The sequence below is a fragment of the Centruroides vittatus genome, unplaced genomic scaffold (assembly GCF_030686945.1).
Source record: "Centruroides vittatus isolate TY-2023 unplaced genomic scaffold, ASM3068694v2 contig_545, whole genome shotgun sequence".
NCBI lineage: Eukaryota > Metazoa > Arthropoda > Arachnida > Scorpiones > Buthidae > Centruroides > Centruroides vittatus.
The window spans coordinates 630,543-646,754 of NW_027122321.1; the positions used below are offsets into that span (position 1 = coordinate 630,543).

At 26.4% G+C, this 16,212-nt stretch overlaps 1 protein-coding gene across 2 annotated transcripts in view; it reads left to right on the top strand.

Moving 5' to 3' along the window:
- Ptp69D (Protein tyrosine phosphatase 69D) overlaps positions 1–16,212 on the top strand; it is a 442,542-nt gene that overhangs the window by 318,642 nt on the left and 107,688 nt on the right. For both annotated transcript variants that reach the window (XM_067274239.1, XM_067274240.1), the window contains exons 5-6: positions 6,783–7,079; positions 14,410–14,703. In XM_067274239.1, the coding sequence (XP_067130340.1) occupies positions 6,783–7,079; positions 14,410–14,703 (591 nt within the window). The remainder of the gene's footprint in view (positions 1–6,782; positions 7,080–14,409; positions 14,704–16,212) is intronic.

Here is a 16,212-nt window from a genome sequence, read left to right on the forward strand (position 1 = left end):
TTTTTAGTTACATAATTTAAAATTTCAATATTTAACATTAAAATTTAAAAAATTTTTTAGCTTATTTTATTAATAATTATGATTATAATTTTAAATACTTTAAATATTTATTTATATTATTGCTTTCCTTAGATATTTATGAATTTCATTATTTTCTATGTAAATTTTTCTTATTTTTTCATACATTTATGCATTTATAACACTCAGATAATTTGTTTATATGGTAGTTGTTTCTTTATAATTACATTTATATGCCTTTATAACCTTAATATTTCTATAAAAGAACTTTTACATGATTACATTACACCAAAATTTATGTAATAGATTCAACATAGATTAACATATATTGAGTTTGGCAGTGTAGGAATAAACTTTCAATTATATTTTTAATGCTTAAAATATGAAAAATTACAAAACAATTTATAATTTTCCATATCAAATATGATATTTTCAAAGAATGAGTGAGATATTCAAATTGTTTCCTCATTGTAATTTTTGAATTTTTGCCAAAAATATACTTTTTTTTAATGAATTTTTAAATACAATATATTCAATTGAAAATATTTACAATAAAAACGAATTTTTTATTGTAAGTGTGATGTTTTTATATATAAAAAATAGAAAGTAAAAACAAAACTTTATAAACATTTAATACAAACTTCAATACATAAATATAAGAACGCAAATAAAAACAAGTTTTTACTGTTAAAAGCACTTTCGTAAATATTAAAATTTAAATTTATATCAAAAGTTTTTAAAATTTTGAATATATTTTAATCAAACTTTATATTTAATTCTAAAATGATTTGTAATTTGTAAAGAAAATCTTCCGGAATTCATTAAAATCGCATTATTAAGTTATAAATATAAACATCGAATACTTTTTTAAATATCAAAATATTTATATAAAAAGCAAGTTTTTATGAAGAAAATATATATATATATATAAATTTTTATCCAAGAACCAAATCTAAACAATTCTTAAAAATAAAAAATAAAAATTTAGAACAAAAATACAATTAAATTACATAAAATAATAATTAATTTAAATTTAAAAAATACGATTTTTATGTAAGAAAACACGAATCTAAAGACATTTTCTGAATTAAAAAAGTAATTTTATGAACAAAAATTTAAATTCAATTTATACAAAATAATGATTTATTTAAATTAAAAATAATTAATTTTTTAATATATATTTAAATATATTCTTTACATTTACACTTTTCAGTATTAATTAATTGTTAGTAGGCTATTATTATTTGAAATTTTGATGGGTTGCGCAGTCATGAGCTTAATTAAAGTCAAGGAAAACATTCTTAGGATGTGTGTGTGTGTATGTATATATATATATATATATATATATATATATATATATATATACATACATACATATATACAATTTTTTTTCCTTTGTGACTGCCTAATTAAAATTTTATAACATAGAGAACTGCTGTGAAGAATTTTATAGTTATTGTTTTATGTTTTATTAGTTCGCTACATTTTCAAGATGATGACACTTACAAGAACAGTATGAAGTTTAATAATGAAATTATTTCTAGTAATTTTTAATGGTTTTTTTTATTTTTTTTTAATTTTTTGAATGTAGTCATCGATCTTCTACGATTTTAAAATGTCAACTGTCACTTTTAAACATCTTCAAAGAGAATTTTTATCTAAACTTTTACAAATTTTTCAATTTCTTCTTCTTCTTTTTCTTCTTTAAGGTTTTTCTTATTCTAAATAAAAACGGTTCAAACTTAAATTCATTTTTTAAAGCTATATTTTACTTTAAAAAATTAAGTTTATATAAAAGATCTTTCGCTAATAATATCTACAAAGTTTACAAATTGCCTTTTGTAAGGATTAAAAAACAAGAATAAAAAATGTTTGTTTGGAAGTTTAACAGGATTTTTCTTTAGCATTTTTCTAGTTAGTTTAAAAATTTCAAGAAAATTTTAATCCACCAATCAAAATTCTTTACTTGGAAATTGATTTTAAAATTCATAAATTCAGTTTTCTAGAGATTAGCATGTTAATTTTTCTATGTATCGATCTGTTTTGCAAACATCTTTACACTCACTCCATTGAATAGCATAGGGATAAATTCGACATGAAGAGGTTAATCAACGATACAGCATGCTAAGAGAGAGTTAATATAGACTTGTATATTAGAATTCAAGTGATAATTAGACAGAAATAGGCGATTAAAATTTGTTAATTAGAATTTTATCTTAAGAGGGGTTAACAAATTACATTTGTTAGTTCAATTATTGATTATGTTTGATTACATCCTATACAATTTAATTTATTTTTAAAAATATAATAAATTAACTTTATAAAATTTCATTTTAAAATGAATAATTTCATTGGTTTAATCTTTAATTTCAACTGTTTAAATACATCACCAATGAAATTCTTCTTCAAATAAAATACCTTATTCAATTAATTTTTTAAAAAATATATTAAATTCGCTTTGTAAAATTCTATTTTTAATAAATATTTTTATTGTTTTATAACTTATAATTTAAATTATAACTTAATTTCTGTAAGGGGAAGATCAATTTATTGGTCATGATTCTTTGATTTCTCAACCTCTTCTAATGACTTAATATTAATTTATTAAAATAGGGTAAGAAAAATAATAATAAAAATTGTTTAAATATTTAAAAAACTTTATTATAAATTTTTTTAATTGGATTTTTATTTAGTTCCTTAAATTTTGATATGTATAGAAGAGATTTAAATGTATGAAAACTTAATTCAAATGTCCTTCCTCTCTGCATATTTTGTATAAAATATGAAGTGTAAATTTTTTAATATATAGAGACCTCATAAATATTACTTATAACTATAATAAATCTTCATAATATGATAAGGAATGTTAAGATTAGTAGATTTTTCTTACTTTATGGAGTTATAATTAGAATTCATTGTAGAGCAAGATACTTAATCTTACATAGATTGATGTCTTGAAGATTAGCTAAAGCTTACATTTGTTCTCATCATCAATAAGCAGATACATTTGTTACTATTATGCATCTATATTTTATTATTTAAAAAAAAATTATTAGAAATATTTGGAAGTAGTTTTCAGTCAAACGTCGATTTGGCAACGCCGTTTGTACCCCTCTTAAACTGCCACTAAATCGAGTGTGGGGCTAAGTTGAAGCACTTTAAGCAATAAGAACTTTTTATACTTAACAGTCTATCAGGTTTGAATTTGAGAGTTGAAAGTCACGCGATTTGTCATTTTCAATATTTAGTAATTCACAGAGGCTGAAGAGTATCTTATTTAATATTACGTAAAGCGCATAAACTTGCATAATATCACATATAGCGCCCGTGTATACTTGTTAAAGGATCTTTCTATTTTGGAAAAGATACTTTCACAATTATATATTAGCGCATTATGAGGATGGTGCTATTTACGAGTTTGCTATATCGAAGTTTGACTGTATTTTACTACCAAATAATAATACTTTTTAAATTAAATACTACTAATAAAATTAAAGTTGGGAAGTTGAGGTGCTCTCTTTAAGTTACTCGGCGTGGAATTGTTTTAAAATATCGTAGGATGGGTATTTATTAGGTTTACAATCGTTTGGGGATGTTAGTTCCCCCTTCCCCGTTTATCGCTGGTGTACTTAAAGTTGTATTTTTAAATTCCTATTTATAAATCTGAAATTTAATTTTGAAATTAATAATTATATATATATATATATTATACGTATAATTCGTAGATACAAAAATCAATACATAAAATACAATAATCATTACGTATACGCAACACCCAGTGCATTAGTACAATTTCAATACATAAATAAAATATCCAATACAAAAATATATATACAAATACATTAATACAAAATCCCATACATGGTAATTAATACATAATATTTCATACAAAATTAACCAGTAAACAAGCTGTGACAAACTGTGACGACTTCATGCCATGACAATAGAAATGAACACAAATTATTAAAATTAATTATATATATATATATATATATATATATATTTAAAATACCTATCTTTGATGTAAATTACAACGATTCCGTCGTTTACAATGGCGAGGAAGGGATGTAGTGGTGACATGGAAGTTTATCAGTTTAAAAATTGCCAAAGATATCAAAATCAAAACTGAAGGTGTTAATAAATAGTTTTAAAGATCGATAAATTTACAATCGACAAGAGAATTTTGAGATGTGAACTGTGTGATGTTACCATAAATTTGGGTGAAAAGCATCTCTCTTCACGGCTTAAGCAACATATTAAATATGCAAAACTTATTTCTAAAAAGAAAAGAAATAACGGGCGAAGTTTTGTTTTGGAAGAAGAATGAATTATCAAGTGAATTGGCTACAGTTTTAATACAGCTTTTAATAAGATTAATCATTCCGCTTTCGAAAACTTCCTAGAAAAGTATACCAAGCACTCAATCCCTGATCAAAGCATGCTAAGGAAAAGCTATGTGCATCCTGCATATGAAGTTAAAAAAAAAAAAAAAATGCAGGAAATAATAGAAAACAACCCAGTCTTTCTATTTTGGATGAAACAACGGATATGCTTCAAAGTTACGTGCGGAACGTTCTCATCAAAGAATACAGAAGAAACAATGCTGTTAGGAGTTTACGAATTAGAAAAAAACAAATTCCACAACTGTTACGCAAGCGTTCAGTGATGTATGGGCCTAATTGTAAAACTTTGCCATTCTTTATGAAAACGTTTGGTTACTTGTAACAGACCAAGCATCGTACTGTACAGTACATGCTAAGTGCATGCTCAAATATAAAGTTGATGTATGCTGAGACATGTCACTTGTATTGTCCATTGCCTCTACAGGGTTCATGAGTCAATTAGGGCAGCATTTTCTTGGGCCAACGATTTCATTTCGGAAATGAAATTAGTTTTGATTAAACGTATATCTATAAAAAGAGATAACTGACCACTCACAAAACGCCCTGCAAAAACTAGTGGGCAGGTGGATTCGAGTGGCTTGTTTTTATGCCAAAATTTATCATCCAGGAGCTTTCAATGATAAACTGGACGAAAAGTCTTCAGTGGCCGCAATGAAACTCAAGAGTGTAGTGATACAAGAAGCCGTGTGAAAATAACTTTAAACTGTAAATTTACACAAGTTCCACACAAGTTCTTGTGCAGTTCAATTTTACGCTTGAGGAAGGCTGAGAAGCATGGGAGATTTCTAAACACGCCAAAACCAGTTTGAATGGATTTACTCTGAAAAAATGTGTTATTCAAAATATTCAAAAAGATATTCAAAATATAAAATTCGTGTGTCTCTTCAGAAACAAAACCTGAAGTCTTTAATGAAAATTCCTCCCTCATACCTGTTGATGTTGAGAGATCGTTTTCGTAGTTCAAAGATTTATTTTCCTCGCATCGTCTGAGGTTGACCATGGCGAATGTAGAACGACTGCGTATTTGCAAGTACAACACTTTTCTGTTTTGTAAACTATGAAACTGATGGAAAGATTTAAAAAATGACTGATTTGAATTTCGTATCACTTTCCCCAGTTTTGCGTATTCTATGTAGGCTCCACTAACCAAACATCAAACTCAGCGTTTTAAATACTTAATGAACTATCAATACACCTTCTGTTGCTGAGAAATGTTTATTAAACAAAACACTAACGTTTTCAACCTAACACAATAGGCCATCTTCAGATTAACTGAAATTCGAACGTATTTTTAAAAATTTAACATTTTAACGACGAAACGTCCGAGCATTTTACTTTTAAATTTAAAACGAAAATATTAGATAAATTAACAAATAAATAATAAAATTAAATATATTAAATAAACTATAATAATAACGATATAAATAATATAAACTAAATAACCTAAAATACACAAAAAATGCATTCAAGTATAAGGGCAGGTGCGGACTAAGAATTTTTGTATTTTAATTTTTCTTTTATGTAGAATTTCCGTGCAGAAGCCAGTCCATCGCATCCCTGGCATTAATACAACTATCCTTTAATTTACTTTTATAGATTTAAATTTTTTCTTCGTGAATTGCTAATGATGGGGAGCGCATGGCCCTGAGGATAGTCTACGTATACTTCTATTGTCAATATAATGAAGGTTTTACTTTTGTATGCTTTTAGGAACATTTTTTTCTGACAAACTTCGTTACCTTTTAGCCCCTTTTTTAACAGAAAATTTTCTAAGTTTAATAATAATACTTGTATGTACTAATTTAAAATCCACTAGTAGTATTATTAGTATTGTTAATATTATATAATTTTTCTATTTAGCTATATTTTAGAAATTTTATAATTAATTTCTTAAATTAATTTTTAATATTTAAATAGAGACTTTTCCTTGAATTTGTTATGAAAATAATACATAATTACTTTTATTTAAATTAATGTATTAAAAGTTAATATTTTATTACAAATTTATTAAAAAATGCATGCTGAAAGTTTGTTTAAGCATATAAATTTTTAGCTGACTTAAATAATAATTAAAGTTTTATAAAAATTTAATTATATTTTACAAATATAAAAATTAAATTAAAGTAAAATAAGTAAATAAATAAATATCTAGCCCAAAAGTGAGTTAGACGAAGTATATTTTAGCATTTTTTAAAACAGATTTGAAACAAGGATATCCCGGTTAACTGTCACACATAAATGCGATTTTCTACACATTTTGAATTAAAGATGCCTTCAATTTTCTGGTTATTTATAGAATAAATGTAGAAGAAATTGGAATAGAATTATTCAAAACAAATAATAGAATTGTTATATTTTCAGTTCCTACATCGGTAGAAGTGGGCCAGAACGAAACGTCAGAAGAAGTGAATAAGAAAGTGAACCTAACATGTCAAGGATACGGTTATCCTCAACCGTCTATGAACTGGTACAAAGATGGAGAATTATTAGAACCAGAGGAGGGACGTTTAGATATTCAAGTGAATATAACAAATAAAGAACGTCTGTTTGGTATTGTAATGATTCACAATATCGTACGTGAAGACAACGGAACATACGATTGCGAAATCATTAGCAAATATAATACCTCCATAGGATCACAAGACATGTTAGTCCTGGGTAAGGTTCTATTTATTTAATTAATTACTAGATTTCAACAGGTGTTGAATTCACGTACGCAAGTGTGTATACATTTGGATATCACACTGGGTTTAATGGGCGTTACCGGAAGTGTAACGTTATGTACGTGACTAGAAATATCGTTTGAATTAGTTTAGAGCATTATTGTAAATTACAATTTCCTTAATAAGTTCAAAATTACGTTATTTCGAAGTTGTTTCAATGTGTTATAGCTACTGAATAATTATTTAGAAATAAAATTTTTCATTTTAGATTTAATACAACGATACATATCTTTAATTTAGCTACATAAAGTAAATAAAGATGTAAAGTGTATCTAACTAGATTTTATGGTAGAAAGTTTGTGTTAACAATCATTGTTTAGATTATATCTAACAGAGTGGTTAGATTTTATCTTAACACAGTGGTTCTTATCCTGTGAGGTGTGTCTCCCGAGGGAAGTTGTAAAGAGGATACAAGAGAAGTATGATGTGTTTTCTAAAACATTTTTACAATTGTTTTTTTACTAGATGAAATTCTAACTTGTAAAAGAATAAGAGGTTTAAACATTAAGTTCGATTTCAGGGATAGTGGGAAGGTAAAATGTTATGATTCTCCGTTCTAACATATCTAGATTTGCTTTGTACAGTACATCCACATTCATTCTAAGTAAATTTATATCATCGTATCTACTTGCAATGAGCCTTTATAGACTTAAAGTACTGTGGATATTGTTTAAAGTATACACAATTAAATCTTTAAATTTAATTATGTCTTTTCAATGAAATTCATCCGCTTTCAATCTATAATGTAATTTCAGCAAATGTTCAGAACGTGTAACAAAATCAATAGAAACTTCACAATTCAGGTATATTCAGCAAAATTTTGAAAATTATAAGAGAATTTTTAGTAAAGACTTTTAACGGATTTAAGCATAAGCATTTATAAATTTACTTTTTATAAACCTTATCAGATATAATATAAGTTTTAGAAATTAAAATCTTTTTTAGATATAATGGTGAAAAAACGAAGAAAATCAGAAAATTTGTGCTACTATTATGGGCATTTTATGAATCTTACTATGAATTCATTATTGTTTAATGAAAAAATATATTCAAGAAAATATATAAAACTGTAATTAAATAAGTTAACAGATATCTCTATCTTTGAGTGTTCTGTTTGATCATACGCATTAATAATTTTTCATGGAAATCATTAGTTATGCAACGAATATTCGGTTAATATTCGGTATTCGGCCTATTTTTTCCTATTCGGAATACCGAATACTTAAAAACAGGAGTAAGAATTAACAAAATCACAGTAAATTAATCATTTTGGTAACTTTTATTAATGCTGAACATGCATTTCAAGTTTGAGAAAGCGCAATTTTTTGCTTATTTATCTAAAAGATCAAAGGAAAAGTAATATAACTAAGTCATTTTTTTAAGAGATCAAAAAAAGGTAACAAATTAAATGAATACCAGCTACTTATTACGTAGTTTAGTCATCTATATACTCGTATATAAAAGAACAGGTCCTGAGAGGATAATTAACGCAGAGCCAAAACTACTAGTGCTTAAAAATTTGAGGGTGTGTTCCTTTTGTAAAGTTTAGGCGTGTTAAGAAAAGATTTTCTATTTTACAATTACGTAGCTCGTAGCCTGGTGATAACGGAGAAAAGAGACGAATAGGACGTCGGTATAAGTCACAGTTATGATTTCACAGATCCGAGACAGCTTGGTAGCCTGAACGGCCCCAGGCTACCAAGCTGTCTTGCCCGTGCACGCTAAGTGACTTTCATTACAAGCATTTAGCTTTCCGAAGTCTAAGAGAACAATTATTTGGCATTGACGGCCGCGAATTTCGCGCCGATAAGCTGCTTCGACTCGTTCGATTATGTTATCAACTCAATTTCATATTTATTTCACATTTTTACTTCGCAATCCTTCTCTGTTCTTTTTCCGTTATTTACACGTGTAGGTCATTTCATTGTTATCCACATTTGATATCATCACTTATCACATACTGCCATACGCTCATGTCTGTCCACTACAACAGTCAAGAATTAACGCGATTGGCAAAGCGTGGTGACAGCGGGCCAATAGAAAGCAGGGTCTTTGCCATAATGCAGTTTGCGCGCCAATTTTCGTACGTGCGTTAATCAAGCCGAACAGTTTGGCCGAATATTCGGTTATCTAATAAGAAAAAAATTGCAAAAAAAATTAATAATAATAATAAAATTATGAGAGGAAAGTTCTAGTTTCCCCTTGTATCTTTCCTGAGAAGACACTCGAATATGTCTTTTCAGGAAGACCACTGTGTAAAATATAATCTAGCATAGATTCTTAAAAGTATTTATTAAAAGCAAAATAACAAATACAATTTCCATGAAACGTTGTATAAAAAAAGGCTTTCGAAGATAGAGTAATGTGTTAAGATATAATTTAATTACAATTTTCTTATGTAAACAAGAATAAAATGACGGGGAAAGATGGAAAAATGATTGAAAACACGATAACAGAAAGATTTTCATGAAAAATTATTAAATCACTAATTATGTATATCGCTGTCTGTAAAATATTCAAAAATAGAGTAATGTGTTAATATAATTATCTAGTGAAAGGCAGAAATTTGTTCATTTTACAGAACTGGATCATTGGAATAATGTGTTAGCCAAGATCCATTATAATCACATTACCCAGAGGCAAAAGAAACTGTTTTGTTTCAACATGACGTCAGACATAATTACTTTAACTACTTACTTTATAATTTGATTAACAATCGCTAGCTTTGGTAATTAAACAATAAGCAGATTAATTATTGAAAAAAAAGGAAATAAAATAAAATAAATCAACATTTTCAATCATTGAATAATATTTAATATTACTAAAAATGATTCATTCTCAGCTTTTAAAGATATGCATACTCTGTCTCTGACGTTTCCTTCTACGTCATCTGCGATAATAAATCATTGCTTGGTTGAAGTGTCAGAGTAATCCCCTATCTTAACTCCACAACTTTTGGAGGTGAAAAGTCCAGAAAAGTTTGCAAGTAGAAGAATTTTTCTTGCATTTCTATACATATACATACAAACATGTGAAGGTTTTATAACAATAAACTTCTTAAAACTTTACCTTCCCCTTCTCCCTTTTGCTTAGTATTTAGGTTGAGTTTTAAGTCATCGATCACCCTGCAAACGTTGCTCGCCTTTAATTGTAATTGTCAATTTTGGTACACAGAACCAAACTCATCGTCATCTGGTGAAAACTCATTAACGACTCTCTATAACGGTTAATTGAACAGCTGCCCGGACATGTGACTGGCTTGTCACGTGATTATTCGTTCAAGACGTTAGATGAACGGTGGTTTTTTTTAGTTCTTGTGATGATTATATCAATAATAACGTTGACCGTAAAGATTTTCAGTTAATTGACATAAGATAGCGAATGAAAAGTACTAACTCTTCGCTGGAAATTTGTTTTAAAAAATCATCAAATATATTAAAGAGAAAAATGTGATTCATTTTAATATTTGTATAATTATTGAATGAGAAATCAAGTTTTAATTATAATACTTTAATGTAAAATAAAATAATTATTTTATTGATTTTTAATTAATGAAATTGGCTGCTAATCACTAGATAAAGATAGCTTCCATTAAGAGAAGATACTGTTGTAAATACGGCTTATAATGCAGTAAAAATCACGTAAATATTAAATTTTACTAGTTTTCGACCTCAACTTTTAAATTTTAAAACATAAATATGCAAAATATTAAGGTTTTAAGCTGTATAATCTACTTATATACATAAACTCCAATTCAGGAATTAAGGAATTCACAACCTTATTTTTAAAAACTAAATTAATTTGCATAAAATATAGATTACTATATTAAAATAAACAATTCATTTATAATTAATATGAACAAAATCTAAATTATTTAACTATTGTAAAGCCTCAATGTATTGATTTCTTTGTGGTCTTATATACAATACAGCTTTCATACTTCAACTCATTTATTATTATAATTTTACTTAAAGTTATAATTAGTATATTATAATTATAAAATGTAAAATATTTTGTGTAAGGTAAATAAGTTACGTTTATATTTTCTTCAAACATTTATTTATCATTATAATTTCTCTGCGAAAGATTAAAGTTCTCCATTAAAAAAACTTTGTTTTGATAGTAATATAAGAGGAAAGTTTTCAATTTTAAAACTAAAAATATCTTTAAAATTTGAATAAAATGAGGACATTTTAAAAATGAAAAATGATTTTAAGTAAAAGCTTCAATGAATAAAATTACTTTTCTAAAAGTATCACATGTTCCAGAATGGATTAAAACAGATCAAATGACACTGATTTTAAATATAAAGAATTCTTAAATTTATAAATCTTTGAATAAACATTTTAAAAGAGATCAATTTAAAATAATTTTTATGTTGATTTTAATTCTTTTTTTATTTATTTTCAAAGATCAAATCAAAAACGTCAATAACAACTCTTAACATAATTATCATTTTCCTTATTAAAGTCTCATAAATACAAAAATATATTTTATAATCAATTAAAAATTAATTAATTACTGCTTAAAAAGAAAGTTTTAATTATTAAAATGTAAAAGTTTTCAAATTTTATGTTCAAGTGTACATTTCTTTAATTGAGTTAATGAACCATTTTAATAAAAATAATAATTTTATTAAGATTTAAAATGTTTATACTTCATTTTTAAGCTGTAAATTAAAGGATTTAAATTTATTTTTATTTAGTAATGTATGGAATAACTTAAAAAGTATTTTTAATAATTGTTTTTTTTTTAAATCGAAATTAGTACATGATAATTAGGATCTGATTTAGATTTGTTATGTGTCTAAACCAGTGTTTAGCAAACTTGCCTCAAGTGTTCCACAAAAGAATAATTTTTAAAAGTTTTTATTGCAAATTTATTCCAATGTTCTACAACATATTACTTTATTCGTAGACAATTCCGTGCTTCTATTTTATTCAATACAATAAAGTTTATTAGTTTATTGCTTCATTGTGTCGTGAGAATAGTAAACTCGAAATTGCTTATCGATTTTTGAATATATTGATGCTAATGCTCCGTGTAATAAAAAGTATATGAATGGTGTTCCCTGGCCTCAGAAAGATTAAGAACTACTGCTCTAAACTATAATACATAACAAGCTCTTCTTTCTACTAAATAATTATAAAGTTAAAAATAAGAGGCCTCAAGCTGTAGCTTCTTTAATGATCATTCTAATTAGAATCGATACATTTTATAGTAGGGCCAGATTTTAGAGTTGAGGTTTTATTCTTTAATATATGAGACCCTTCTTTAAAAAATAATAATAAATTTAAAAGCACAAGGCCCTAAACTATAGCTTATTTAGCTTATATATAAATTTTCTGATTCTTATGAGAAATTTTCTAATAATATAAATATAAAATTGCAGATAATTTATAAGAATAAGTTTGAAATTCTTAACAAAATTGAACTATTTCACTGTTACATTAATCAATATAATCCAAGTAAATGTAATGTAGTAAGTCAGAACAGTAAAATTGGAAAGAGGAAAAGAAAATCTTTGTTCAACAACGTCTAATTCTTATCTTTCGTCTTTCTTCTCTTGGGGCTTTGGAAATCGAATCCTTTCCAAGACTAACGACTGTTAAAAGTAAACACGAATTGATTTAATTATCCTTACTTTATTTGGTACAATTAATTTTAATAGTATTAATGTAATCATTTCAACATCATTTATACTTTTTAAAGTTTATTCTAAGATTTACACTAAGGTTTCTAAGATAAAATCTTTTTCGATGTTTTGATTAATTTTTAAAAAAATTTAATTTAAAGCTTAAAAAGTATAATGTTTGTAGAGTTAAAAAAACACATGAATATAATTTTACACATATATTTAGCATTGAGGTAATTACTTTCAAATTATTTTTACTACTAACTTAAATAATTTATATTCTAATTTAGTGAAAACAAAGCTTGAGTCTCATGACTTCTGTTTATAAACGAGTCATTTAAATTTTGTGTAATGTTTATAGAGGAATACCTTTTATTCCCTATTCGTTTGGGAGTTGTTTCACTTAGAATCTTGAGGAGCTTCATTAAGAAAGAATTAGAGCGTGGACTTCAAATGCAAATTTTTGCTTCTCTCGATCGACATTAAATTGGGAAAACGTTTGTCATTGTAACTAAAGGAATTGTTTTTTGTTTTTTATATAAACTTTTTTTTTCTAAACGTTGATTTTAGATAGGAATCTCTTATCATCTACTCCTATGCACAATGCAAAGATAATATACTTTACTTTGTTCTTTATCTCCTCCTGACACAACGGTAAACGTTTAGTTTAATTGAAGAAAAGTTTTATAGAAAAACGATTTTCATCTTCGCTAGAAAAGAAAATAAGAATTTCTGTTATCCAACCTCCTCCTACTCTTTTACAATTTTTAATTAAACTTTGAATAACGCTTTTTCTAGGATTTGTTTATATGCAACGGGTTTTATATAGGATTTGCTTTATAAAAGAAATTAAACAATAGTTTTGATGAGTTTTAGAAATAGCAGTGAATGAGGATTTACTCAGATCCTACTTATCTCGCCAGGTTTGTTTCCAATAGTCTTTTCTTCTTCTTAATACTTGTAAAAGAAGTATCACAGTCCCAGGACAGATTAATCTTCAACGACTTCCAACGACTAATTTAGGGAAAGGTGACAGAGTAATCTTTATATCCGGAATCACATTCGTTGCTCTCAAAACACCCATTCATCAAAATCTTTATATATCTCTTCACGCTTTTTAGTGATTAAAAAGAAGGGATAATGTCAGCACGTCGTTCGTTCGAATGTCCGTATTTGTTTGATGAATATCTCGTAAACTATTTGACATGAACATTTGAAATTTGCAACAAGATTTTATAGACTAAAGCTTCCTTCACGTGTCTATAAAGCTTCCTTAAGAAAAAAATTTTGATTTTTCTTTGTATAACATTGAAATTACGTTTAAGCATTAGGTGGGTTGGTTTGTGGACAAGTATGTACAGCATAAAGTAATTTAAAGACGTGTTTTCTAATATATTATAAACAGAAAAGTATTCTTAAAAATTAATTTTCACATGATTTAGCATATTTTAATCAATTTAAAAGGCCTTAAAATAGCTATTTGCGCTCGAATAAGATTGAAAACGAGCATTTTTGTGAAAGAACCATAATATAAGTAAAATTTCGTATATTTTATGCTTAAATTGAAAATAATAATCTGTGTATATTATATAAGTGTAAGAATCTAAATTTTAACAATTATTCTTCACAGAACGTCCCGAAGTTACGGTGGATTCGGTACAGCCGCTGGATTCAAGAACGGCACTCTTGAAATGGCACCTACGCTATCGAACCAATTCACCAGTCAAACATTTTCATCTCCAAGTGAAGAACTTTAGTACCGGTGTTGATTGGTTGGATGTCGATGACAAGATCCCTCCGAACGCAACTAACTATACAGTCAGGTACTTGGCACCAGCCATGACTTATGGCTTCCAACTGGCAGCCGTTAACGATCTCGGATCCAGCAAATGGGAAGTTATGAATGTCACCATGCCTGCCGACGGTAATTTATACTTTTCATATTAATCGCTTCTTTTTTCTCCTCTACACTATTATAAGCATGTATCGTAAATAGTTCTGAAGCCATTTTCTATAGAATGATCCTTGTTTGGTCAACCAAGAATCGTATTGCTGTATTATAAGAGAAGGGGAGAAAATATTTTCCCACTGCTGAATTTTTACCTTCTTTTTATAGATCTTTCTTCGAGTATAAAACATATTCTTTTGATGGAAATTCCACAATATAATTGTTATGAATTAAATATGGCGCATCTACGGGTATACAGTCTATATATACTTGACAACAGAATAAATTAATTATTATTTTTTTATAAATATAAAATAATAATAATAAAAATATATTAAACAATTTAATTCATAATTTTTTTTTATTTTTCTGAAAATATTATTAGTAAAAACAGATGTTTTTTATTTTATTTTTTGTATTTTTAATATTTAAATTTGTAATTTTTTAAAATTTATTAATCTAAAATATTTTTTTATTAAATTTATCAGAGCTTGGTATATTTTTATATATTAAATTCATCCATTAAATTTTTTTATGTGTGCAGAGAATTTACATTATAAAATAACTATAAATAGGTCAAAAGATTTTTATAATTTTAGTTTTATTTTGTATTTTAATATAAAAAAATAACCTTGTTTTCTTTGATATTTTTCCTTGTAAAAAATAAAATATTTGTTGGCAGTTGCTTCCTATTCAGCTGCTTATCCAGAATGAAGTTAGTGCATTGAACGACAAACGATGATAAGCGTACGCCATGTTTGTGTCTGTTCTATACAAATGTAAAGGATATAACTGCTTAAAGAACATTGTAAACATACAGAGATATAAAAAAATGCACATAAAAAATATGTTAAAACACGAAAAATATATATTTATTAGATTAAATAAAATGTCGTTTTAGTTGAGGAGCGATTAGGAAGATTTTATTGGCATATTTTAACACACTAATGTAAATATACAAGATATTAATTAAAATATATAGAGCCAAAACTAAACTATTAAATTTTTGTTTGTTAATAAAATAAGCATAAACTTACCGAAGGTTTTTGCAAATTTACTTTATAAGAAACTTGCAACATCAATTAATATATTAATTTATATGTAGTTTGTTGTAATTTAAAGGAACTACATAAATAAATTTATTAAAAACCCTATTATTTTCTTATATGCATCATATGGTTTTTAAAAAATTTGTAGTGAAGATACAAAGATAAAATGGTACGGATGTATAATTTATTTTTTAAAATTGATGAGATAATTTTATAGAAATTTTATATATTTATTTTCCCATTACTAGTGTATTCCAAATAAGCCACTGAATGAGTAGAAAAAAAAAGTTTTGGCAATATCGACCAAACTATCTAACATAACCACGATCTGCGGTCTCATTGAAAGCCTAGTTTATCCTTGGGCTGGACAAAATGTCGTATCACCATCTTCTAACTAAAATAAAAATCTTTAGGGCCTCAATCAATGAAACTTTTC